At 46.2% G+C, this 27,492-nt stretch overlaps 1 protein-coding gene across 1 annotated transcript; it reads right to left on the bottom strand.

Annotated features, from left to right (window-relative positions):
- Nucleotides 1–971: 971 nt before the first annotated feature.
- Nucleotides 972–27,413, bottom strand: ZSWIM3 (zinc finger SWIM-type containing 3). Its single transcript, XM_049779182.1, has 2 exons — nucleotides 27,149–27,413; nucleotides 972–2,935 (listed from the first exon to the last, which is right to left on the bottom strand). Exons 1-2 carry the CDS (start codon nucleotides 27,301–27,303, stop codon nucleotides 1,000–1,002), a joined length of 2,091 nt encoding a protein of 696 aa, XP_049635139.1. The 5' UTR covers nucleotides 27,304–27,413; the 3' UTR covers nucleotides 972–999.
- Between the last annotated feature and the right edge of the window lie 79 nt (nucleotides 27,414–27,492).

The following is a 27,492-nucleotide window of genomic DNA, read 5'->3' as shown; positions in this document are numbered from 1 at the left end:
TGTGTGGTTTTGGGTCACACCCGGCAGTGCTCAGAGGAAACTCCTGGCTCCAAGCTCAGAAATTGCTCCTGGAGGGCACGGGGGACCATATGGGAAGCCAGATTCGAACTGATGACCTTCTGCATGAAAGGCAAACACCTTACCTCCATGCTATCTCTCTGGCCCCACTAATTCTGATCTTACGCATTTTTGCTTGTTTGTTTTTGGTTCACATTCAGCAGCGCTCAGGGGTGATCTTATGCATTAAAGCTTATGCTAGGGGCCGGAGAGATAGCACAGCAGTAAGGCATTTGCCTCACATGCAGCGGACACAGGAAGGACTGTGGTTCAAATCCAGGTATCCCATATGGTCCCCCGTGCCTGGCAGGAGTGATTTCTGAGTGCAGAGCCAGGAGTAACCCCTGAGCACTGCTGGGTGTGACCCCCCCCCAAACAAAAAAACCTAAATCTAATCTGATCTTCTGCTACAGACTCACTTGTCTCCACAATCCCAATTAGATTCCTTTCTTGTTCAATCAGCACACATTTCATCCTGCTGGTTCAGTTTTATTTAAAATGAAACAAGAACCGCTTTTATTTAATATGATAAAAATAGATGTAAATCACACAGATTCTTTGTAAAGAGCAGCAACATTTAAGGATCACCCACCTTCCCTTTATCCCTGAAAGCAGGCCCTTGCACCAGGTCCATTTCATCTCACCCTTTCCTGGTACAGAGGCTTGTCTCTGACGGATGATCTGATCTCGGGAGCCAGGGATGGGGAAGAGGGATGACTTTTCAGCACGGAGATCACTTTGGCACTGAACAATGAGTGAAACTCTGGGAGAATACCAAGGACAAGGCAGAGGAGAGGGAAGGACTCGGGGCTTCCTCCTCTGCCTGTTGGAATGGTTTTCCTAGCAGTTAAAATGCTAAACCCTCGCCTGTCCTACCTCACTCTGAGCTCAAACCTCCCCAGTGAGGGGTTGGTGGTCCAAGGTGTCAGTCAGCCTGGGGGGTCAATTGTGAATCATGGCTCCCACCTGAGGGAGTCCTTCCCCTTCCTCCTGCTTCCCCCAGAGAAAAGGGAGGAGGCCCACATCCTTAACGTCACCTGGATGCTGAGTGGGTTCTAGTGACTGGCATCGATTAGCCCAGATGTCCACAATTTTGCGCAGGGTGGAGCAGCGCTCCTCCAGCTCTGGTCCTTCACTCTGCATTAGCAGGTTTGCCAGCTCCCTGCTTAGGTCCAGGATCATATCGCTACACCCTTGCTTCCCAGGCTGGCCCATGTTTGGAAACACAACAGGGTCCCGAAGCTCTCCGTTGGGCTCGAGGAGGTGCTGGTACCTCTTCTGCCACCGACGGCACACCATGGCTTCACCTACGGGCTGTTGGTTGGTGTGCAGCAGGGCCAGTACATGGCGGCAGGGCAGGTGGTAGCACTGCTGAAAGGAGCAAGTGCAGCTGCGGCCATCTTTGCTAACCTGGTGGCAATCCTCCAGCAGCTGCACGGCCACAGAGGGACCAGCCAGGTCCACCAGGTGGGAGGAGTTCTGTACTACCTCCCACTCATTGTGGCACAGCTTATAGGCCAGTTTGGAGCCACTCTTGTGCAAGGCGTCCAGCATGTCTTTCTGGAAGGTCTGTTCCAGTACTTGTGGCTCTGGCTGTGGCATTTGTGGTTCTGACTGTGTCTCTTCCGTTGGGTGTCTGGTCAGGCTCCCTCCACAGGTTCCAAAGGCCTTCTTGGACTTGGGGGACAGCCCCGCTAGCTGGGATCTCTTTAACCTGGGATGTGCTGCGGGCAAGTTCTTCAAGCCTTTGGTATTAAAGAAGTCTATGTAATCCACAAAGCGGAGGATGCAGTCCAGTAGGGACTGCTGTTCTCGGAAAAGACTTGACACCTTGCTGGTGACCACATCGAGGCTGTCCATGTAGGTGCTGCATGCATGCAGACCTTTCCTGACATGCATGTACCACAGCAGCTCACAGGAGAACCAGTGGGCCTGCAGGAAGCCAAAGAGCTCCTCATCAAGAAGGGACTTCGACATCTGGCAGAGGTTCTGCAGGCTGGTGTCAGAAGTGACAAACACTGCCTCCCGGAGGGCTTCCTTCATCAGCCTTTTAAAAGGCAGGTCTACAGAGCTTCGATGCAGCTTTTTCTCTAAGAGTCGGGTTGTGTGGTAGATGGAAAGGAGGATGCGGGCGGCTGGGAAGATTTCCTGGAGGGTGGCTCTATGAAGAAAAGATGGGTCCACAAAGACCACTTTGACTTTGGGCCAATCAGAGTTGAACTCAGTGAAGATACTCAGCATCTTGGCCATGGAGGAGGCCGTCTCATTCTTGAGCACAGCAAAGTGCACCACACGACTCTCCCGCTCCTTGTTCTCCACCAGAAAAGCATAGAGGATGAGCCCTAGCGTGTTCTCCACTCGGTGTAGCAAGAGATTCTCTGGGAAGCGGATGAACAGATCACTCATTTTGCTGCTTTGGAAGCTGAGCCTGTCGAGGTCTTGGCTATTTCCTACACTGAGAGAGGCCATGGAACCTTCATCCATTTTGAGGAAGTTCTTCATCACTTTAGCTATCTTTGCCAGGTCAGAAGGACTGACGCCCTCTTGTTCTGTTTTCAAGGGGGTCTGGGCCTCCTCGAAGCAAAAGGTTGTGGTGGCCAAGGGCTTTTCTACCAGCTCAAGGTCTTCCTGGGTCGGAGGTTGGGCAGGCTGGGGTTTCTGCAGGCACATTGTCGTTTGAGATTTTCCAGGGTCATCTCCTCCAGGCACCATGGTTTTGGAGCCCATATGGGTATGCTGGGTGTTGAGTTCACTGATAAACAGTCTGTCCAGCTTCTCGTTGTACTGCAGGAGCAAGTATGCAGGACATATATCCGCCTCAGACCTTCTCTTCCTGTTTGACTGGCTCCGAATACAGACAAATTTCACCTGCATATATCTAGGAAGGTAGAGGTGACAGTGAGAAAGGTGCTGACCATTCTTTCTTATAAGACAAGATCCTATAGGATCTTCCAGTGGATGGTATGTTTCCTGGAAATTACAGGGTCAGAGAGGATATAGGGAGGATGCATATTCACTTCCCAGTCTCAAAATGCCCAGCTCTGAAGCCAGGTAGTATAGTGGGTATAAAAAGCTTACCTTGCATGCGGACAACTTGGGTTTGATCTCTGGTATCCCATATGGTACAAAGAGCCCTGCCAAGAGTGATCACTAAGGACTGAGTCAGGAGTAAGTCCTGAGCACCACTGGGTGTGACACCCAAACCAACCAACCAACAAAGCAAAACCCTTAACTCATTCTCCAAGATCCTTTGCTCTCCAAAGGAAACGCCTTTTCCAAAGGAAAAGCCCATTTGTGTCTATGGGCTCTAAACACCAACTCCTTTCATTCATTCTGTATTGCCCACTTATGCATGTTAATAATTCTATCCAAGGCAAGGTGCAAAGGAAAACAGTTAAGAGACAGCAGTAGAGGGGCTGGAGAGATAGCACAGTAGTGGAGCTGCCCCAGACTGCTGGTGGTTCAATTCCTGGCATCCTATATGGTCCCGTAAGTCTGCCTTGGGCAATTTCTGAGCATAGAGCCAGGAGTAACCCCTGAGTGCCACCGGAGGGGGGGGAGGGAGGGAGAGAGAGGGAGAGGGAGAGAGAGAGAGAGAGAGAAAGAGAGAGAGAGAGAGAGAGAGAGAAGAGAGAGGAGAGAGAGAAGAGAGAGAGGAGAGGGAAAGAGAGAGAGAGAGAGAGAGAGAGAGAGAGAGAGAGAGAGAGAGAGAGAGAGAGAGAGAGAGAGAGAGAGAGAACAGTAGAGCTTCCCAACTGGTTACTCCTTGTTTTAAAAGGGTCCATTCATTGGGTTGAGCACACACTTTTTTTTTTTTTTTTTTTTTTTTTTTTTTTTTTTTTTTGTTTTTTGGCCACACCCGTTTGACGCTCAGGGGTTACTCCTGGCTATGTGCTCAGAAATCGCCCCTGGCTTGGGTGGACCATATGGGACGCCGGGGGATCGAACTGCGGTCCTTCCTTGGCTAGCGCTTGCAAGGCAGACACCTTACCTCCAGCGCCACCTACCCGGCCCCAGAGCACACACTTTTTCTGCTTTTTGACTCAGTTCCAGTGGTACTCAAGGCTTACTCCAGGCTTTGTGTTCAGGGATTACTCCTGGCAAAGCTCAGGGAACCATAGCAGATACCAAGGATTGAATCTTGGCTGGTACGTGCAAGGTAAGTGCATTGCCTGATGTACTATTTCTCTATCCCAAGCACACGATTTGCATGTAGGTAGACCCTGGATTCCACCCCCAGTCCTGATTAAAAGAAAAAAGTTCACGTCCTCCAAGTTAGAGAGCTTGTGGGTTGCAAGATCTGCCCACTGCTAGCTTAGCCATTCTTAGGTTGCATGTGGAGATTCCAAGAATTATCATTAAATGGACTCAACTTGTTCTTTTTCTCTCTCATTCTCCATTCAACCGAAACCTCAAGGCCCCAATCAGTTAGAATCAAGAAACCTCTTTGTGGGACAGAGAGACAGCATAGTGGTAAGGCATTTGCCTTGCATGTGGCTGACCAGGGGCAGACCTGGGTTCAATTCCCGGCATTCCATATGGTCCCCAAGACTGTCAGGAGTGATTTCTGAGTGCTGGGAGTAACCCCTGAGTGCTGCTGGGAGTGCTGCAAACCCTCCCCCCCCAAAGAAACCTTTATGTGCTCAAATCATAGTAATTTTCCTTTTCCTGAATCAAAACCAATTACATAAACTATAATGCATAGGACTGAGGGTGGAGCTCAGTGGTAGAATAAATGCTGGGCATTCATGAAGCCTTGAGTTTGATCAATGATTTTTTTTTTTTTTTTTTTGGTTTTTCGGGCCACCCCGTTTGATGCTCAGGGGTTACTCCTGGCTAAGCGCTCAGAAATTGCCCTGGCTTGGGGGGACCATATGGGATGCCGGGGAATCGAACCGCAGTCCTTCCTTGGCCAGTGTTTGCAAGGCAGACACCTTACCTCTAGCACCACCTTGCCGGCCCCTGATTAATGATTTTATTTGCAAAAATACATAAGATTGCAGCTGCAGAGATAGTACAATAGGTAGGATGATTTTTGTATGCTACTGATCCAAGTTTGATCCCCAGCATCCCATATGGTTCCATGAGTACTGCCAGGAGTGACCTCTTGGCATATCCAGGTGTGTTTCCCACGCCCCCCCCCCCACCAAAAGACAAAACAGGATCTGGAGAGATAGTAAAGCTAGTAGTAAAGCTATATAGTAGTATTAGTAAAGCTAGATAGTAAAGCCTTGTATGTGCCCAACTTAGGTCTGATCCTTGGCATCACATATGCCCGTCCTTCCCCCAGCCCTGCCAGGACTAAACCCAAGTGCAGAGCCAGGAGTAATCCCTGAACATTGCCAGGTGTGAGGCACCCATTCACCCAATAAAAAAGATGAAACTGCACCAGAGTGGTGGTACAAGCAGTAGGGCATATGCTTTGCATGCGCTGACCTAGAACGGACCCTGGTTCGATCTCCCGGCGTCCCATATAGTCTCCCAAACCAGGAGCGATTTCTGAGTGCATAGCCAGGAGTAACCCCTGACCGTGACTGGGTGTGCCCCCCCCCCCCCAATAGATGAAATAAAAGGTCTGACAGATTCTCTGGGTGGCTTTGTAGCTCATTGTTTTTTTTTTTTTTTTTGTTTTGGTTTTGGTTTTTGGGCCACACCCGGCATTGCTCAGGGCTTACTCCTGGCTGTCTGCTCAGAAATAGCTCCTGGCAGGCACGGGGGACCATATGGGACACCGGGATTCGAACCAATCACCTTTGGTCCTGGATTGGCTGCTTGCAAGGCAAACGCCGCTGTGCCATCTCTCCGGGCCCTTTGTAGCTCATTGTTACACAGCTGGAGACTGACTACACACACCTCAATCCAGTTTCCCACTTGAGATTTGCTCATCTGATCTGTTTACGCCCAGGTACATTTTCTCATTTGTGAAACAAGAAAAGTGAGAAGGATTGTGGTCAGGATGGAATAACCCACAGTGATAATACTTAGCTCAAAGCATGGCTGTTTTTCACTGATGCTAAAACATATCAGGTACTGATGTTACAGGTCCTATGCTTTGTGACATTTTTCAATGTGGGAGGTGAGGGGGGAAATCAAATCTAGAACCTCCTACCTCTGAGGCATGTGCCTGGCCACCTAGTTCCATGTCACCCCCTGGAATATTCCATGGGTGTTTATGTAGTGCCTTTCCTACTGGGCCAAGCTTCAAGAGACTAACAACCATGAATGTGTCCTGAACCTGTGACACAACACTGCTACCCAGCAGATGCTCATCAGAGAAATGTTGGATGGGTGACTCAGGGACCAGCCTGTGGGCAGGACAGTCTCACCACCTCCTCCTTCCCCGGGAGCCTCTCAGCTCAAAGATCAGAGGTGGGGGAATTTTTTTTTTTTTAGCTCTAACATGAGCTGACCCAACCTGGATATTTCCTCAGTCCTTGTCCAAATACCTGTTTGTTTACCTATGGTGCAAGATCATAGAAGCAGGGTTTGTCAAACCACAATAATAGGGTGGAGGGGCCCTGAACTGAAAATTCCAGCACCTGTTGTGGAATTTTAGGCTAGGCAGTGCAATCCCTAGCTTAGGGCCAGGAAGGGACTGATGCAGCCACCTTGTAGGATTACATGACAAGTGAGGAGTATGGAGACGCTTCCACTCATCTCTCCAGTCTTGTATTTGTGTGCCCCAGAGAGGCAAAAAATCTGCAGTTCACTGTCCTGTATCTAATTCCTGTGCCTTTTTTCATGTTTGTCTCTATCTGGAATGTTCTTCCCACTTGTTTTCCTCACAGGCTTACTTATTCTCGTGGGCTATGTGCACCATCATCTCAGGGAAACAAGCTTTCCTCAAGCCCTGGTGCTAGCTCAGCATTTTGGCAAGGTTTTTGGTCACCAAATTATATTGACTTTCAATACAGATTCATGGTTATCAAGGAAGAAATAGTGGGAGTGTCAAAAGTCTGTACAAGATTGTAAAAGTCTCTCTTCCTTTCCTTTTTTTTTTTTTTTTTTTTTTAAGTTTTCTTGGGTCACACTGGCAGTACTCAGGGGTTACTCCTGGCTCTGTACTCAGAAGCTGCTGCTGGGGGGCTGGAGAGATAGCATGGAGGTAAGGCATTTGCCTTGCATGCAGAAGGTCGGTGGTTCAAATCCCGGCATCCCATATGGTTCCCTGAGTCTGCCAGGAGCGATTTCTGAGCATAGAGCCAGGAGTAACCCCTGAGCACTGCCGGGTGTGACCCAAAAACCAAAAAACTGAAGTTGCTGCTGGCAGGCTCGGGGGACCATATGGGATGCTGGGATTTGAATCGGGGTATGTCCTGTGTTGACCGCATGCAAGGCAAACGCCTTACTGCTGTGCTATCATTGCCATGGTCTCCTCTCTTCCTTTACAATCTTTTTTTTTTTTTTTTTTTTTTTTTTGGTTTTTGGGCCACACCCGGCATTGCTCAGGGGTTACTCCTGGCTGTTTGCTCAGAAACAGCTCCTGGCAGGCACGGGGACCATATGGGACACCGGGATTCGAACCAACCACCTTTGGTCCTGGATTGGCTGCTTGCAAGGCAAACACCACTGTGCTATCTCTCCGGGCCCCTTCCTTTACAATTTTTAAAGCATTTTTGTTTTTAGGGGTCATACCCAATGGTGCTGGGGAGGCCTATTCCCAGTGTAATACACTGCTAAAAGGAAAAAGAGCCAGTGAACAAACTGTGGTTTCTGAGGGCAAAGCACCCTCCGGCTTTCTGAGTCCTTCCTCCAGTAAAGAGTATCTATGTTCATTCCTCCTTTCCTCTTTCTCCATACAAATCTTTTAAATTCTTTCTTATGGGGATGGAGCTAGATAGGCAAGCTTATGATGCATGTGGCTGACCCAGGTTTGATCCATGGCATTCCATATGGTTACCCTGAGTAATGCCAGGAGTAATTCCTAAGTGCAGAGCCAGAAGTAACCCCTAAGCATCACCAGATGTGCCCCCCCAAAAGAAAATAAATTCTTTTTATACTAGGGTTGGAGAGATAATACGGTGGGTAGAGTGTTTACTTTGTATATAGCCCACCCAGGATCAATTACCAGACCTCCACATGGTCCCTTGAGCCCTGCCAGGTGTGGCCCCAAAACAAAAATAAATAAATAAATAAATAGGAGCTAGAGTATAGCACAGTGGTAGTGTTTGCTTTGCATGTGATTGACCTGGGAAAGACTTGGGTTCGATCATCGACATCCCATATGGCAGGGGTCTCAAACTCGTTGCCTGCAGGCCGTTTGGGCCCTCCGTACAACATTTTGTGGCCTGTGGCCGGCCTTCAAATATCGCAGTATTCGCGATTATTCGCTTACCGAATAATAGCAATAAAAATCGCATTAGTAAGAAAAAAATCGCATTAAACATTCGCATACCCTGAGCAGTTCCGTTCGGGGTATGCAAATGTTTAATGAGATTTTTTTTCTTACTAATATGATTTTTTATTGCGGATATTCGGTAAGCGAATAATCGCGAATACTTTGCGCCTAGCGCAGACGTCATTTCCGCTGCTCCTGCCCCCGCTGCTCCTGCCCGCTGTCCCGTGCATTATTGGAGGCCTAAGGGAGAGAAGGGAGAGAAGTTTATTACAGAATTAGATTTTGTCATACCTTCATCATGACTTCATCAAAGCCTGCAGTGAAGAGAAAGATTGATGATGAGCACAGACAATTTCAGGAAAAGTGGTAGACACAGTATTTCTTTGTGAGCACAAGGGCATCCCCACATGTCTTATTTGCTCAGAGAAAGTTGGAGTGCACAAGGAATACAACTTGAAACGCCATTATTCAACTAAACATGCTGAGGAATGTACAAAATATCAAGGAAATGAGAGAGCCAAGCGGGTTGCCAGTCTTAAAGCATATCTAATGAGGCAACAAGATTTCTTCAAACAAGCAACCAAAGAGAATGTTGCATCAGTCGAACCTAGTTACATAGTTAGTGAGATGATTGCTAAGGCAGGGAAACCATTCACAGAAGGAGAGTTTGTTAAAAAAAAAAAAAAAAGCATGTTAAAAAAAATGCATGTTATAGGCTGCAAGTATTATCTGTCCGGAAAAGAAAGATCAGTTTAGCAAAATCAGCCTTTCTGCCAACACACCCGGCAGTGCTCAGGGGTTATTCTTGGCTCCAGGCTCAGAAATTGCTCCTGGCAGGCACGGGGGACCATATGGGATGCCGGAATTCGAACCGATGACCTCCTGCATGAAAGGCAAACGCCTTACCTCCATGCTATCTCTCCGGCCCTGCTACACTTCCTTTCAACCCCTGCTAAGCACCAAACAATATACTAGTTGGTCTGAAGGTTACAGAGACTAAATAAACAGTCTGTCCTCAAAGTCTAATGAGCAGAGAGGTTATCATACAGATGGCAGTGAAGATTAGGTAAAAGCTAGCTGGGTTAATAATTCAAAGGTCCAGAAAACAGAAAAAAATAAAATAAATAAATAAAATAATTCAAAGGTCTGGAGTGTGTTCTCTGTTTATGGGAGTACTGGATTTGATCTCCAGCACTGCAGGGTTCGTCCAGGCACTTTTGGGAGCAACAGCAGAGAGTTGGGAGCACCTCCTGGCCTACCACAATGCTGAGTGTGGCCCCAAACCCAAAGAAACAAAATGTTTGTATTCTTGGTTTTTGTTTTTGTTTGGGGCCACACTCAGCGACATTCAGGGATTACTCCTGGATCTGCACTCATGGCAGGCTCAGGCACGATACGGGATGCTGGAGATCAAATCTGGGCTGGCTCTTTGCAAGGCAAATGTCCTACCCACTGTGTTATTGCTTCAGCTCCAATGTTTATATTTTGTATGTAAACTGCACCTTAGATGGTAAAGAGAATTATTTATTTATTTAAAACTAAATTTTATTAAGAAAAAAATTTTTTTTGGTTTTTGAGTCACACCTGGCAGTGGTAAGGGGTTACTCTGGCTCTAGGCTCAGAAATCGCTCCTGGCAGGCTGGGGGGGACCATATGGGATGCCGGAATTTGAACCACCATCCTTCTACATGCAAGGCAAATGACGCCCTACCTCCATGCTATGTATCTAGCCCCTAAGAAAATATTATTTTTGTTTGTTTTTTGTTTTTTGGGGTCACACCCGGCAGCACTCAGGGGTTACTCCTGGCTCTATGCTCAGAAATCGCCCCTGGCAGGCTTGGGGGACCATATGAGATGCCGGGATTCAAGCCACCATCCTTCTGCATGCAAGGCAAATGCACTACCTCCATGCTATCTCTACAGATAGGTCCCAGAAAATATTTTTAATACTAAAATAATTGAAGGATGGGAGCTTTACCCAACCTGGCAGTACTCAGGAGACCATATTAAGTGCCAAGACTTGACCCAGGTCTGGCAACATACATATGGGAGTAGAGTCTAAAAATATAGATACATTCTAGAGACAGTAACAGTGTTTGCTTTGCATGCAGCCAACCAAGTATTGCAAGAATTGGTCCAAACACTGCCACCCCCACAGACAATCCTTAAAAGGTAAATTTTTCTTTAATTAATTAACTTTTGGTTAATTTGGGGATCATACTTGGTACTACTCAGGGGACCATGCGGTGTACCAAGGATCAAACCTGGGCCTTTAGCATGTAAAATACATGCTCCAGCCTGTTGAACTAACATACCCTGGCTCATGAAAAGGACTTTAACAATGGAGTGAAACCACTTTAGATAACATAGCTAATTAGGAATGAGAATTGAGAAAACATGAATTAAATTTCCAGCTCTAGGGACCGGAGAGATAGCATGGAGGTAGTGAGTTTGCCTTGAATGCAGAAGGCGGTGGTTCGAATCTTGGCATCCCATATGGTCCCCTGAGCCTGCCAGGAGCGATTTCTGAGCATAGAGCCAGGAGTAACCCCTGAGCACTGCCAGGTATGACCTAAAAACAAAACAAACAAACAAACAAACAAAATTCCAGCTCTAGTGACCTAAGAGATAGTATACCAGGTGCTTGCCTTTCACATAGTCAATGTGGGTTAAATCCCTGGCACCACTAGCAATGACCCCTGAACACAAAACCAGAAGTTAACCGGGAATACAGCTGTATATAGTCCAAAATACACACAGAAACAAACACACACACACACAGAGAAAGAAAAGAAAAAGAAAAGCTTGTTATGAGACAGAGAGATAGTAGAGGGGGTAAGACACTTTCCTTGCTCACTGCCAATCCAGAGTTCAATTCCCAGCACCCCAGATCCACCAGCGGTGATCTCTGAGCACAGAGCGGGGAGTTAGCCCTACACACCACTAGGTGTGGTTCAAATAATAACAAAAAAAAAGGCAGCTCTACATTTAGTAAACTGGATAGATCACGTTATTTCCTGGGGGTTAGAACAACAGTGCAGTGGGTAGAGAATTTGTCTTGCACAAAGCTGATCTGGGCTCATCTTTGGCACCCTAAGTGGTCCCCTGAGCCTACTAGGAGTGATTCCTGAGCATTGCTGGGTTGCACCTCTCCAAATCACTTTATTTTTTTCTAAGATTCCAGTTTCCTCTTCTTGTTTTGTTTTTGGGTCACACCTGGCAGTGTTCAGGGTTTTTTTCTGGCTCTATGTTCAGAAATCACTCCTGGCAGGCTCAGGAACCATATGGGATGCCGGGACTCAAACCACCGTCCTTCTTCATGCAAGGCAAACACCCTACCTCCATGCTATCTTTCCGGCTCCCTCGTCTTCTTTTTTAATAAATAGTGATGGGAATTGAACCTTGGGTCTCCCGCATGTAAGGCAGAGTTACTTATCACTGAACTACATCCCTGGGCTATATATCCAACTTCTCACCCATAAATACATTAGTAACAAAAGTACCATACTATGAATAATCAGTCTCTGATCCAAGAATAATCAGTTCCACTAAAAGCAGATCCACTTAGGGCCAGAGAGATGGCTGAATGGGTTTATGTGTCTATTTTCCATGCAGGAGAGGAGGACTAAGCTTGATCTCTGGCATCATGGATCCCCTGAGGACCACCAGGAGGAGCAGCCCTTGAGCAATAAGATAGGAGCTCCTGCATAGCAACAGGAGTGGCCCCATCCCACTCCCCTATAAAGTGAATGTATTTAAAGGCTGCCATAGACTCTGTCAGTTGCTATTGCAACATCCATTAGTGCTCCCCCTTTATTTTTTGGTTGTGGGACAGAACTTCGGGATCACACATAAGAGCCTTGTGACTGATGAGTCACATCCCTAGCCCCTTAATTCCCTTCTTTTCCTCTAAAAGGTCAGTTCCACACAGGTTACCATTCCTCTCCCACACAGTTAAGTGCTTTGAGCTTGTCTAAGCCAATTAAGGAAATCTCACTGGCACAGAGCATATACCAAGAAGCTTGCCCAGGGATCTGAAGAAACAGGCAGCTTTTCCTTCTGGTTGGGACTACTGCCTCTGTGCCAGGTAGGGAGTCATACTGCAAGCTGAGCCATGAGAATGGCAGGAAAGCAAGACACCACGGAACAAGCACATTGTTCAAAGGCTCATCTCTGTGTCTCTAAGTAAAAAGTCATTTTCTATCTGTATTTTCATTAATTTCAGCCAAAAGCATTTCAAAAACATTTCACAGTAAGTAGTGGCAAATAATACTGGAGCAGTATTTTAGCAGGTACACAGGTACACAGCTATAGCAGGTAGCACATTTGCCTTGCATGCCGCTGACTTCCTCCCATAGCTGGGCCCAACTCCCCTCTCCCCGAAATGTATATATGTGCATTATACATATATACACATGTGAGACTTGAATTTGAAAAGAAGTATAAAGCAACGATATTAATATTACATCTAAGAAAATGTAGTGAGAGTGGTGACTTTGTGACAATGACAATTCCTAAAATAAGCAAAGACTGAAAGTATCAGAATATTAGTTTGTGAGGCCAGAGCTATGGTACAGTGGATAGGGTGCTTTGCTCCTGGCTTAGGGGACCCTATGGGATGCCGGGGGATTGAACCGCATTCCATCCTAGGTCAGCTGCATCCAAGACAAATGCCCTACCGCTGTCTCACAGCTCCGGCCCCCTTTTTGTTTTTTTCTATTATTAAGCTGTGTTCAGGATCACCCTGACTGTGCTTAGGAGGCCATATGGGCTTTCAAGGATCGAACCTAGGTTAGCCACATGCAAAGCAAGTCCTACCTTCTGTACTTCTCTCCAGTTCCCTTTGTGTTTTTCTTGGCATAATTTCCTCCAAACACTATGTCACTTTATTTTCTGTCTCATTTTTGCAGAGAAGATCAACAAGGTCAGTTACACTAATATGTTCCTGTGTGGGGCCAGGAATGTAATTCACTCAGTGTTAAAGCACATGCTTTGCATGTATGGAACACTGAGAATCTCTTACCCTCTACACTCCTCAAAGCTCACATACAAAATATTTCTGGGCTTCATCTAGTTTCCCAAGAGCCATATTTAAGTATTTGCTATACAAATCCTGTTTTTCTTTCTTTCTTTCTTCCTTCCTTCCTTCCTTCCTTCCTTCCTTCCTTCCTTCCTTCCTTCCTTCCTTCCTTCCTTCCTTCCTTCCTTCCTTCCTTCCTTCCTTCCTTCTTTCTTTCTTTCTTTCTTTCTTTCTTTCTTTCTTTCTTTCTTTCTTTCTTTCTTTTGGTTTTTGGGTCACACCCGGCAGTGTTACCTGGCAGGGTTACTCCTGGCTCTACGCTCAGAAATCACTCCTGGTAGGCTCCGGGGACCATATGGGATGCCGGGATTCGAACCACCATCCTTCTGCTCGCAAGGCAAACACCCTACCTCCATGCTATCTCTCCGGCCCCACAAATCCTGTTTTTCTTTTCTTTTCTTTTTTTTTTTTTGGTTTTTGGGTCACACCCGGCAGCGCTCAGGGGTTACTCCTGTCTCTACGTTCAGAAATTGCTCCTGGCAGGCTCGGGGGACCATATGGAATGCTGAGACTCAAACCACCGTCCTTCTGTATGCAAGGCAAACGCCTTGCCTCCATGCTATCTCTCTGGCCCCAAATCTTGTTTTTCAAGGTCCTGTCATATCATAACACTTGAGGATTTCCTTTTCCATTTGTGCACTGGTATATGTTAGAGGTGATGTAAGGGGCTCATTATCATAACTTTCAAGGGCCTGGCCTAGTCCTATTGCTCTGGGGAGATGAGTAATATCAAGTTGCAATCTGTTCATTTGTATCATATTAGTGCTGACCACATCTACTTGTGAGCCAGAAGCTGCCTGCCAAAGCTATCCATGGGACTGGGAAGGATAAGCAGGAAGTAATGACTAAGGGGTGACTAATTTTTTAAGTGGCTAGTTCATTAGCAAGATTTTTATAACATGACTTTTGTTTTTCTACAGACTTGTGACTATGGATACATAGAATGAAAACTTAGATCCGAAAGCCTGGTTCAAAGGGTATAATGAGAATTAAATACGATAATATGTTTAAAATTCTTTAGCACAGACAGGATCTGAACCATGTTTCCAAAATTAAAAAAAAAAAAGTCCTGGGGCTGGAGTGATAGCACAGTGGTAGGGCATTTGCCTTGACAACCCGCAACAGACCTGGTTTGATCCCTGACATCCCATATGGTCCCCAACGTCCGCCAGGAGTGATGTTTGAGCACAGAACCAGGAGAAACCCTGAGCACCACCAGGTGTGCACCCCCACCCCCAAATAAATCCAATCAAACCATAGGATCCCTGTTGATTAGCTTCTGGCTCATTTCAGGGTGACATACTATAGGGAGGGACTCAACAAGAATTTATTTCATCACATCCTCTTTGCTTTACAGTGCCTGAAACTGTCAAAGGTTCAAAATCGTGCCCAAATTCTAAATTACAATGATATGACTGGAGAGGGCTCTTTTTCTTTTTTTTTAAAAAGTGTTTGGGCCACACACCGGTGATGCTCAGGAGTTAATCCTGGCTCTGCACTCAGGAATTACTTCTGGTGGTGTTTGGGGACCATATGAGATTGAGCCTGGGTCAGCTGCCTGCAAGAACCTTATCTTCTGGGCCCAGAGAGATAGCATGGAGGCAAGGTGTTTGCCTTTCATGCAGAAGGTCATCAGTTCGACTCCGGCTTCCATGGTCCCCCTTGCCTGCCAGGAGCAATTTCTGAGCATGTGACCCAAAAACCACACACACACACACACACACACACACACACACAAAAGTAAAAAACAAAGAACCTTATCTTCTGTACTATCTCTCTAGCCCCACAAATGAATTTATTTAAACCAGGTCACTTCCAGTACTTGAATAAGGACTTGCACCTCTACATAACAACATACATCTTTGTTTTTTGTTTTTTTTGGGTCACACCCGGCAGTGCTCAGGGGTTACTCCTGGCTCTATGCTCAGAAATCACTCCTGGCAGACTCAGGGGACCATATGGGATCTGGGATTCGAACCACCGACCTTCTGCATGAAAGGCAAACGCCTTACCTCCATGCTATCTCTCCGGAACAACATACATCTTACTATTTTTATTAAATTTGTTTGTTTTTTTGGGCCACACTCAGCAGTACTCAGGGGTTACTCCTGGCTCTGCACTCAGAAATTACTTTTTTTTTGTTTGTTTTTGGGCCACACCCAGCGGTGCTCAGGGGTTACTCCTGGCTGTCTGCTCAGAAATAGCTCCTGGCAGGCACGGGGGACCATATGGGACACCGGGATTTGAACCAACCACCTTTGGTCCTGGATCGGCTGCTTGCAAGGCAAACACCGCTGTGCTATCTCCCCGGGCCAGAAATTACTCTTGGCAGATATTTGGAGGACCATACGGGATGCTAGGGATCAAATCCAATTTGGCCAGTGCAAGGCAAATGCTCTACCCACTGCACTATCACTCTGGCCCCAATATCCTACTATTCAAGTCACTTCTAGGGTTTGGAGCACATACAGGAGTCCTGAGTTTCATCCCCACCACCACTAAGAGTGGTCTTTGGAGCATTGCCAGGTCCCCAGCCAGGAAGGGATCCAAAACACAAGAAAATCACACAGAGCAAGTATCCAACAAGTGACTTGAACATTCCTTTTTTTTTTTTTTTCCTTTTGGGCCATACCTAGCAATATTCAAGGGTTACTCCTAGCTCTGCATTGAGGAATTAATTCTGCTCAGGGAATCATATGAAGTGCTCCCAATCATACGGGGTATTGTTGGCCCAATACGTGTTGGCAAACACGCTCCTCCCACAACCTGAGAACACTTTAGCATAACATTCCCATTCCCATTATCATCCCCATCAGCATCTGGACTAAAGACCAATCAGGAATTCAATTACTCCTACTCTAGCTCAGCCGACTTTTGTCATCCGTGATGGACACCATCACCTGCCAATCTTTGAATCTTTGCACCACAGTTCAGTGCCAAGGGACCTCTTACCAGAAGCTTGTTGAACAGATGAAGGAGAGAAAGCTGTTGTAAGTTAGTGCTTAACTAGGATAGTCAGGAGTCAGGCAGTCAGGAATCTTGGCATTTGGGCAATATGCCAAGTTGGTAAGACCCTTGAATACTGCAGAGTGAGGCCCCCTAACCCCCCCAAAAAAGCCTAGTAACAGCCAGAGAAGTGGTTTGGGGTTTCATCCTTCAACACATGCCCAACAAGGCACTGGGGGTAAAAAAGATAGAAGATAGTCAATAAAAAAGATAGAAAGGTCTTGCAATGAAATTCTAACAACCAAATGGTTTCTTTTCTTTTCTTTTTTTTGGTTTTTGGGCCACACCTGGTGTTGCTCAGGGGTTACTCCTGGCTGTCTGCTCAGAAATAGCTCCTGGCAGGCACGGGGGTACCATATGGGACACTGGGATTCGAACCAACCACCTTTGGTCCCGGATTGGCTGCTTGCAAGGCAAACGCCACTGTGCTATCTCTCCGGGCCCCCAAATGGTTTCTTACATAAGTTGTGGGTTGCCAAACCTTGGGGTGACATGCTGAGAAATGTGTCGTTAGGTAATTTCATCACAGCATGATCACTCTAAGATGATAATTACAAAGACTCAGATGGTGCAGCTCCTACATCATTTAGCTGGTACTGACATGGGCACCACTGTCCTATTATGATAGGCATCATTAAGCTAGGCATGGCCATTTCTGGAAACCTGAACTGCTTCTCCGTTCCCATATGCACTTCCTTTCTGTCACTTCCCAGTTTACATGGCTCTGACTGTTCCAAATTCAGCTTCTCTGCCTTATAACTTCTCTGACTCTCAGAAAAAGTTTTATGTTATAAATTATTTTTCTATTTTTTTAAATTGAAACCATAGTGAATTATACGTTCTTCATAGTTGGATTTCAGGCATACAGTGACAGTAAATAAGGGCCATTCCCAACATCAGTGTTGACCTCCCTCCACTAAAGTACCCAGTGTGAATTCCATCCTTAGCCCCCAGGCCTGCCAGTGTTATAGGCCTATTTTAAGTATAGATTGTTACAGTTTGGGTCTCTTGATTCTATTGTTGTTGACTTTGGCTTGGGTATTTGTTTCTGACCTTTTTTTTAATCTCCACCAATGCATCTGAGACCACTTGACCCCTGGTCCCCATCTTCTTTCTTTTTTCTCAATTTATAGAAAAACACAGAAATGAGGTGAATCTTCGTTTTTGGGCCACAGTGATGATGTTCAGGGGTTACTCCTAGCTGGCTCAGGGGACCATACGGGACACTGGGGATCAAACCTGGGTTGGCCCCATGCAAGGCAAATGCCCTATCTGCTGTTACTATCTGTTGGGACACGGTTATAGATTTTCTAATGTTTCACATGAGCTAAGTCTTGTCTTCCCCTGTCCCCTCTTATTTGTTTTTTTTGTGCTACACCTGACAGTGCTCAGGGGTTTCCGGCCCAACTCTGTCTCCTTTAACATGCCCTCCCTATTAAATATGTGGCTGTTGAGAAACAGACTTCAAAAAGAAACTCCTTTTGGAGCTAGAGCAACAGTACACTGGATAGGGCTTTTACCTTGCACATGGTCCCTGGTCACATGAATACCTTCAGGAGTAATTTATGAACACATAGCCAGGAGTAATCCCTGAGCACCACCGGGTTTGACCCAAAAAACAAAACCAATAAATAGAGGCTGGATCCACAGCACATCGGGTGTGGTGTTTGTCTTGCATGTGCCCAATCCAGGTTTAATTCCTGGCATCCCATATGGTCCCTCCAAGCTTGCCAGGAGAAATATTTGAATACAGAGCCATGAGTAAACCCTGGAAGTCACTGGGTGTGGCCCCAAAACAAAACATACTCTGCAGAGCGTGGGTGCTACTCTGAGATCTGTGAGACAGGGGAAATCTTAACTGTGCCAGGAACTGAGCCAGGGTCAGCTGCACATAAAGCATACACCCAACCCCTGTCTGTCTCTAATCCCTGACCCCAAAGAGAAGAAAGTACCGTATTTTTTGGCGTAGAAGACAACTTTTGAAACAAAAAAAGGTCCACCGAAAATCGGGGGGCGTCTTATACGCCGAGTATATCTCGAAAAATGTTTCAATATGCCGCTAAACGAAAACTGTCTGAATATTGCCACAAAACGAATTTTCCAGCTCGATCCTGCACCAACCACTGCAAGGCTGCTCGGACCACCTCTCTAACTCAGCCAATCCAAGCAGGCTTTTTATGCATGCAAATTAGACAATGTTCTGGACCCGACTCTACACTGTCAAAAGCCTGCTCAGCTTGGCCAGAGCGAGAGAGGAAGTCTATTACAGCATAACCTTTGAACCTTTGCTTGTTGTGATTGGCTCACTGTGGTACATGAGCACAGGAACACATGCAGCACAGGAACGTTCTGTCTGATACAGCGAATATAGGCCTAAACCTATGTTTCAACTGCAAAATTAGGGGGTCATCTTATACGCCCAGTCGTTTTATATGCCAGAAAATATGGTACATTTCAATGTAAAGCAGAAAGTTAGACACGATTAGTCTCCTCTTACTTTTCCCAGTTTGTTTTCTATATGCTTAATAATAATTGATACTTGAGGAATATTTTCTACATACCAGACATCATGGTAAACTCTTTACATGTATTAACTTTTTGGTTTGTTTCTGGATCACACCTGGCAGTGCTCAGGGCTTATTCTTGACTCTCTGCTCAGGGTTGACTCCTGGTGGGTTAAGGATATGTGGTGTCAATGATTGAATTTGGGTTGGTTGCATACAAGGCAAGTGCCCTATCTGCTGTAGTATGGATTTAGCTACTGTATTAACTCACTTAAATGGGGATACCAAAATTCCACTTTTTGGGGGCTTGTTTTGGTTCTTAGGCCACACCTGGCTCAGGTGTGAGAACCAAACCTCTTTAGACCTATGACCAAGGTGGTCCCAAACCCTGGACAGGTTGCAAGTTTAGGTACTTTCCACTATGAGCTAAGACAGAGGGAGTTAACTCAGAAACAATGTGCCTCCAGGAACAAGGAACTAAGGGTTCAGTGAGGTGGGAGTGCTCTATCTGATGGGGCTCCCTTGGCAACTGAAAATTTGTGTCAGAATGTCCCTGGATTGCCACATCTCACTCAGGAAGGACACACACCAATAAGTGTAGTGTTCTCCTGAAAAGGAATTATTTGCCAAAAAGGCCCGCTTAGAGCAGTCAAAATCACTTGACCCTTTGCGTGGATTGTTTGGACATAATTCCATATAGTGGCTATAACTATCTCTCTCTTTATTTTAAACCAATATTAGAAATCAGGCCTTAGTAAATTTCTTTCTACAACAAAGGACAGCAATCAATCCAGCCAAAAGTCTCCCACTTAACAGCTCCCTGTAATTTTTGCTACCTTGGCGCCTAAATCAGGTTTTTCCATAACTTAGCTCAAAACAAAGTAATTTTCAGTCCCCCCCCCCCAAAACTCTGAAACATTCCTCACATTCCAACTTCCCCATAATTACCTTTTCCTTCTGTTACCCAAAACAAAGTGAACCCAAAACAAGCTGCCTTTTCACCTTCAGTATCAGCTCTTTAATATGCTAATTTAAGCCAGGGTCTTTTCTTTCTTTCCCCAGTCTCTTTGATGCCTAAAATTTGCATCTGCCTTCCAAGCCTCTAACCTTTAAAAGTCAGCCAGCTCAAAAAATAAATTTGTCTTCGTTCTTTGAACGTAAGTCCCCATGCAATCTGCGTGGTTTCATTCATTTCTACAATATATTTCCGTCATTCACCATTCCGCGTGCCCACCTTCTCCCCCGTGGAATTTTTCCCGAACTCCACGAAGAACCTGTTTGCAGGTGCTAAAGACTGCAAACAAAATTTGGCTCACAGCACTGGATGACCAAAGTTGAGTCAGAAAATTCAGCAATTAATTAAGACATCTGTACGATGAATTAATTGTACTGGGGAATGCTTGTGACTTTTTTTTTTTTTTTTTGGGTCACACCCAGCAGCGCTCGGGGGTTACTCCTGGTTCTATGCTCAGAAATAGCCCCAGCAGACTCGGGAGACCATATGGCATGCTGGGATTCGAACCACTGTCATTGTGCATGCAAGGCAAACACCTTACGCTGTGCTATCTCTCTGGCCCCAATGCTTGTGATATCTATAAAAACTGCTTGAAGGTTTGATTCGGGGTCCTTGTCAAGACTCCCTAAGTTGAATGAGATTTGGACCTCAATTAGCCGAATAAACTCCCTTTTGCATCTTGCATTATCAGAGGTGGTCTTTGACTCTCAGCACTGTCTGGTGTCAACTCAGATCCTAACACAGGCATTACACCTGGCTCTTCACTCAGAAGCCATTCCTGGTGGTGCTTGGGGGCCATTTAAGATGCCAGAACTGAACACTGGTCAGCCACATGCAAGGCAAATGCTTTTCCCATTGTGCTATCACTCTAGCCCCCAAATTGCACTTTGATAGGTTATCAGACCAAAGATAAAGCCTGCTTTTGTAAGCAAAGCCAGAGAAACCACTATATTCCAGAAATACAAAGTCAGCTGATATTAGATTTTTGTTTTTTGTTTCTTTTGGGTCATACCCAGTGGTGCTCAGGGGTTACTTCAGGCTCTATGCTCAGAAATCGCTCCTGGCAGGCTCTGGGGACCATATGGAATGCAGGGATTCAAACCACTGTCCTTCTGCCTGCAAGGCAAACGCCCTACCTCCAGGCTATCTCTCCAGCCCCTGATACTAGAATGAACAAAATATACATAGTATTGAAACAGCAAGAAAGACCATTCACAGTGATAGAGAGGCCAGAGAGATAGTATAGAAGGTGTAAGGTAGGGGCTGGGAGTGGTGTTGCAGGGCATAAGTAGTCTGCCTTGCAAGCGCTATGGTCCCCCAGGCCAGGAGCAATTTTTGAGCTCATAGGCAGGAGTAACCCCTGAGGGTTATTGGGTATGGGCCAAACAAACAAACAAACAAATAAAAAGGTCAGGCAGTTGCCTTGTATGTAGCCTATTCCTGGAATCCCATATGGTCCCCTGAGTCCTGCCAGGAGAGATCCCTGAGCAAAGAGCCAAGGAGCAAACCCTGAACATAGCTGGGTGTAACTCCAAAACCAAAACCATTTTTTTCTTAAAAAAAAAAAAAAAAATCTCGAGAAAATACAAAAGCATTACATGCTTCTGGGGTTTTTAATATCATTCCCTCAATCTTCTCACCCCACCCATGCTGGGAATCAAATCCAGGCCCTCACATATGCAAGATGCTCATTTGCTTTACCACTGAGGTACATTCCTGGGCCAGTGGTAATATTCTTACACAAACCAACTGTCAGACAGTTGAGCAGATATGAATCTTCTTTCAACTAAGCCTTGAGGCCAGTTCCTGGGCTGACACCCTCCCCACCTCCTAAGTAAATTATGCTTAATGCATTTATGCTTTCTTCTCAAGAGCATGCGGATTTGTTTGTTTGTTTAGGTAGTGGGGAGTATGGGCCACACTCAGCTGTGTTCAGGGATTACTTAGGACTTTGTTCTCAGGGAATACTCTTGGTGGTATTCATGGGATTACATATAATTCCTAGGTGGGAATGAGCAGGCAGTTCTGGGGGGACCATATATAAGGATTGATCAATGGAACCAGAGTCAGTTACATATTATCTGAGTCTTTTTTTTTTTTTTCTTCTTCCTTCTATTTTAATTATTTCTGTTATTGGTTTATTTTTTTGGTGGGGGGGGGACCCACATTCAGCAATGCTCAGGGTTTATTTCTAGCTCTATACTCAGAAATTGCTCCTGGAAGCACATGGGGAACCATATGGGACCATCTGGGTTGGCCATGTTCATGGTAAGTGCCCTACCTGTTGTACTATCACTCTAGCCCTTCTATGATGTTAGTATAATATTTGCTTCCATGACTATAGAGATGCGGCTCCATGAGAGCAGGGGTCTTTCCAATATTCAACTTACATAGTAGCATGAAGTAAACTTACTTCTTTAAAAAATGACTGACAAAAAATTTGATTGGGGCCAGAGAGATAGCATGGATGTAGAAGCATGAGTGCAGAAGGTCAGTGGTTCAAATCCTGGCATCCCATATGGTCCCCTGAGCCTGCCAGGAGCAATTTCTGAGCGTGGAGCCAGGAGTGACCCCTGAGCACTGCCGGGTGTGACCCAAAAACAAAACAAAACAAAATTTTAAAAAATGACTGAAAATTGGGGCTGGAGTGGTGGCACAAGCGGTTGGGCATTTGCCTTGCACACATTAACCTAGGACAGACTGCGACTTGATCCCTTAGCGTCCCATATGGTCCCCCAAGCCAGGAGCGATTTCTGATCAAATAGCCAGGAGTAACCCCTGAGCTCACCGGGTGTGCCCCCCCCAATAAAAAAGAATGAAAATTAAGTAATTAAACTAACACAAAGGAGAAAGTAAAAGGCCAGAGAGATAGTAGAGAAAGACTCTTGCCTTGCATATGGTCAACCATGGCTCAATCCCTGGTACCACATGTAGTCCTCTGAGCACTGCCAAGCCTGGCCCCTGAGTAGACCTAAGAATAATACCTGAGCACTCTAAAAGCTAAAGGAACACTAACTTTTTTAGATTTTTGTTTGTTTGTTTTTGTTTTGGGGTCACACCCAGCAGCACTCAGGGGTTACTCCTGGCTCTACTCTCAGAAATCGCACCTGGCAGGCTCAGGGGACCATATGGGATGCTGGGATTCGAGCCACCATCCTTCTGCATGCAAGGCAAATGCCCCGCCTCCATGCTATCTCTCCGGCCCCAAGAACACTGATTTCTTATTTTACATTTTGGTTTTTGGATCACATCTGCATTGTTCAGGGCTCTGTGCTCAGGGACCACTCTGGGAGGGCTTAGGGGACCAGTATGGGGGGGTGGTACCAGGAATCAAACCAGGTTGGCTGCAAGCAAGGCAAGCACCTACCCACTGTCCTATCACTCAGGCCCACGTTATGTTACTGAGATGATGGCATGCATAGACTAGTATTTGAGTTAGAGTGAGCTGAGGCTGGGCCAGGCTACTCTACTCAGCAAGGGCCAGGAAGCTGAGGGTGAGGTGGGGGTTCCATATAGTGTGAAATGGAGCAGAGAGGGTGGTGCATATTATGCAACAGGAGGGGGCCTGTAGTGAGATGAGTGGGGGAGAGTGGCCCTGGAGCATCGATGTTTTATCTGACTTAGACTCTGAAGCCAGCATTCATCTTACAAGAATGTTAGGGGCCAGAGAGATAGCATGAAGGTTGGGCATTTGCCTTGCAAGCAGAAGGACGGAGGTTTGAATCCTGGCACCTCATATGGTTCCCTGAGCCTACCAGGAGCTATTTCTGAGCGTAGAGCCAGGAGTTGCCCCAGAATGCTGCTGGGTGTGACCCCTCCCCCCAAAAAAAGAATGTTATCTGCTTAGGATAAAATCTAAACACCTCAGTGGTATCTAAAGACCTTTTGCATTCTGGGACTGTCATTATAACTGCCTTCATCTCCAGCCAAGCATAGCAACGCCTATACTCTATCATGCCCCCTTCTGTCACATATCTGCAGTGCACGATAGGACTCTGGGCCAACCCTGGAAGGCTCTTAGATACCGGTAATTTATCATTGAATTCCTTTGCAATCTTCCCTGCCCGAGGGAAAAAAAAAAGCATAGTTTCTGCTTTACTCTCTTCTCAAGTTTTTTGCTCCTTCTGATTCTCTCTAACTCTCTCGTGTTTATAGAACACACCCAGCTATGCTCAAGGCCATACTACTGGCTTTGTGATAAAGGATCAAGCCTGGAGTATTTGGGGAACTGGAGTTGGCTGCAGGCAAGAAAAACACCTTAACCACAATCTTGTCTCTGGTCCCTGACTTCTCTTTTTGTTTTCTTTTGCTTTTAGGACACACCCTGAGGTGCTCAGGTGTTACTCTTAGCTCTGAAATCCTGGCAGAGTTCAGAAGACCATAAGGGATGCTAGAGATCCATAGTTTGCAAGAAAAGTGACCTATCCACTGTATTATCCCTCCACCCCAAACCTCCATCTTGACTAAGAATGCCTTCTATTTCAAAGCATTTCTTTTTTTATTTTTATTTTTTGGGTCACACCCGGCAGTGCTCAGGGGTTACTCCTGGTTCCACGCTCAGAAATCACTCCTGGCATGCTCAGGGGACCATATGGGATGCCGGGATTTGAACCAATGATCTTCTGCATAAAAGGCAAATGCCTTACTTCCATGCTATCTCTCCGGCCCCCTCAAAGCATTTCTTAGTCAATTTTTTTGGGTCCAGCACTATGACATTTTATTTTTTATTTGGTTTTAGGCCACATCCAGCTGCAGTGCTCAAGGATCACATGGTGGGGCTTGAGTATACTGGGTAGAAGTTTGCCTTACATATAGCAGACCTGGGGCACACCTGTTGGTGCTCAGGACTTATTTCTGGCTCTGTGCTCAGGGGTTACTCCTGCCAGGACCCAGGCAACCAGATGGGATACCTTGGATTGAACCAGGGTTGGCTGCGTGCAAATAAGTGCCTGACTGCTGTTCCCAGAGATGTATCACCAGGCCCTTTAAAACAAAATTTAAGAAAATCTATTAAGGAAATGGCTCAAATTCTAGCACCCTATATGGTCCTCCAGCCCAATTATAAGTGATCCTTGAGGGGGCTGGAGCGATAGCACAATGGCACGGCATTTGCTTTGCACATGATCGACCCAGGTTCAATCCCATATGATCTCCCAGACTACCAGGAGTGATTTCTGAGCACAGAGCCAGAAGTAACCCTTGAGGGACACCGGTGTGGCCCACCCCCTCGAAAACCCTAAACAAGTGATCCTTGAGGTACAGCTAGGAGTAAGTCATGAGCAAAGTTGGGTGTAGGTCTGGCCTTTAATAAATCACTCAGAGACTTCAGGGGATCACATATGGTGCCAGGAATAAAATCCAGGTTTGCTGTACGCAAGGCAAGCGCCCTACCCTTGATACTATCATTGCAGCCCTACTATGCTTTTTTAAATATGTGAGAGCAGATCTGGTAACTTGCTCTATTTATGAAACACTGGCTTCAGTATAGTGAAAAGAATATAGAGCTTGCCATCCAGGAGAGGTCCTCTAGGTCTCCCCCAGAGGTATCACATTCATATATGTACTTTTGACACGTAGGACGCAAATGATGTAAGTTCAGATTGATGCTGATTTGTGAGGGGATAGAGGAAAGTGGCATACCTGGAGATACTCAGGGTGAATGCTAGTTCTGCATTTAGGAATTACTCTTAGTGGTGTTCAGAGGACCGTATAGGGTGCCAGGGATTGAAGCTGTGTGCAAGGCAAGCACCCTACCTGTTGTACTACTGCTCTGGTTCTATTGTGCTGATTTTCAATTTCTGAAAGAAAGAGAACTTCACAGGCTTGGATTCCTGACTCCTCTTGACCTTTGTCAAGATGGTACCTCATTCTCACAGTTGGCCATCAGCTGGCACTCATGAGCTTTTTTTTTTTTTTTACTTTTTTTATTTTTTATTTTTTTATTCATGAGCTTTGAGGCCTGTTTTTTTTTTTTTTTTTTTTTTTTTTTTGGTTTTTGGGCCACACCCGGTAACGCTCAGGGGTTACTCCTGGCTATGCGCTCAGAAGTCGCTCCTGGCTTGGGGGACCATATGGGACGCCGGGGGATCGAACCGCGGTCCGTCTCCTAGGCTAGCGCAGGTAAGGCAGGCACCTTACCTCCAGCGCCACCGCCCGGCCCCTAGGCCTGTTGTTCTGGCTTTAAAAACCTGGTCTCAAGTTTATCTCAAAATTAATTTTCTCCCAGTGGAAGAACAAGCAAAGCTCTCTTATAAGGGGTTGTTTCACCAAAGCTTTGAAGACATTTGAATTTTCGACCCTTTTGTTGACTTTTGAACTCATTTCCTTCTCTGTTTGCCAAGTAGAAAATAATAACATTTTGCTCTGATTCTCCATACAACCTGAGAGGGTAAATTATGCTCAAAAGAGAAGATGCTCTTAGGAGGGACAGCCTGGGAAAGTGTTTGAAAAAACGGCTGCAAATCCCAGGGGGGAGGGGTGCTCAGGAACTATGGATAAAAATGAATGAATGAACCAACGAAGAACCAACAAATTGACTGTACCATTTCGTGCCATTCCTTTGAGAGTGATAAAGTTAATTCTTATTTTTTTTGTTTTGTTTTTAGGGGTTTTTCTTTTGGCCACACCCTGCAGTGCTCAGGGGTTACTCCTGGCTGTCTGCTCAGAAATAGCTCCTGGCAGGCACGGGGGACCAGATGGGACACCGGGATTCGAACCAACCACCTTTGGTCTTGGAGCGGCTGCTTGCAACGCCGCTGTGCTATCTCTCTGGGCCCTTATTTATTTATTTATTTTTAATCTTGTGAAGGCCATACTTTGTGAAAGGATACTGAGGGGTGTTCCAAAACAACAACAACAAAAGAAAAAAAATAAAGAAAAAAAAAGGAAGGGTGCAAACAAATTGTAGTTAGGATGATAAATAATACAGAGATGGGAGTGAAGGTGATCAAAATGGACGTGGGTGGTCAAAATGCAGAGCAAGGGGTTGTTGGGGTTGCTATCTTCTCAGGAGACACACAGAGGAATGCTCCACAGGCTACAAGGGCCTCCCAAAGCACTCCCTCCCCCCCCCTTCCTCCTCCTCCTCCTCCAGGGGGACTGCCTGGCCTCTTCCCCACCCTCCTGCCCGGCCAGTGGCCCGCCCTTACAGGATGTCCTCGCGGATGCGGGTGCCATGGTTGAGGTTGTGGAAGCGGACGGAGACGCAGTCCCTGAGGATGAAGGAGCACCTGTTCTCCTTCTTGTAGGCGCTGAAGCACTCCTTGAAGTCCTCGTAGGTCTTGAAGCAGCTGCCCAGCTCCATGCTCGGGCCCCTCCACCTTTACCTACAGGAGGCCCCCAGGGGAAAAAAAATGCCAAGGAGAGCCACCTGGTGAGATGGGCTTGGGGCTCGGGGTGCCAGAAAGGTGGGCCCCCAAATGAGTGTCCACTTTAGGGAGCCTCCTTCTGGAGGAGCTCTGGGCCAGACAGATCAAATAGATGAGTAGGGGCT

This window comes from Suncus etruscus, chromosome 9 (genome assembly GCF_024139225.1).
Source record: "Suncus etruscus isolate mSunEtr1 chromosome 9, mSunEtr1.pri.cur, whole genome shotgun sequence".
Lineage (NCBI taxonomy): Eukaryota > Metazoa > Chordata > Mammalia > Eulipotyphla > Soricidae > Suncus > Suncus etruscus.
The sequence above is the reverse complement of the archived record's forward strand: the minus strand, read 5'-3'. Positions and strand labels throughout refer to the sequence as shown.

Coding starts and splice junctions, on each gene's coding strand:
- ZSWIM3 (XM_049779182.1), bottom strand. CDS start 27,303: ATGGAGCTGGGCAGCTGCTTCAAGACCTACGAGGACTTCAAGGAGTGC. Junction 2,936..27,148: donor CGCATCCGCGAGGACATCCT/GTAAGGGCGGGC, acceptor CTACCTTCCTAG/ATATATGCAGGTGAAATTTG.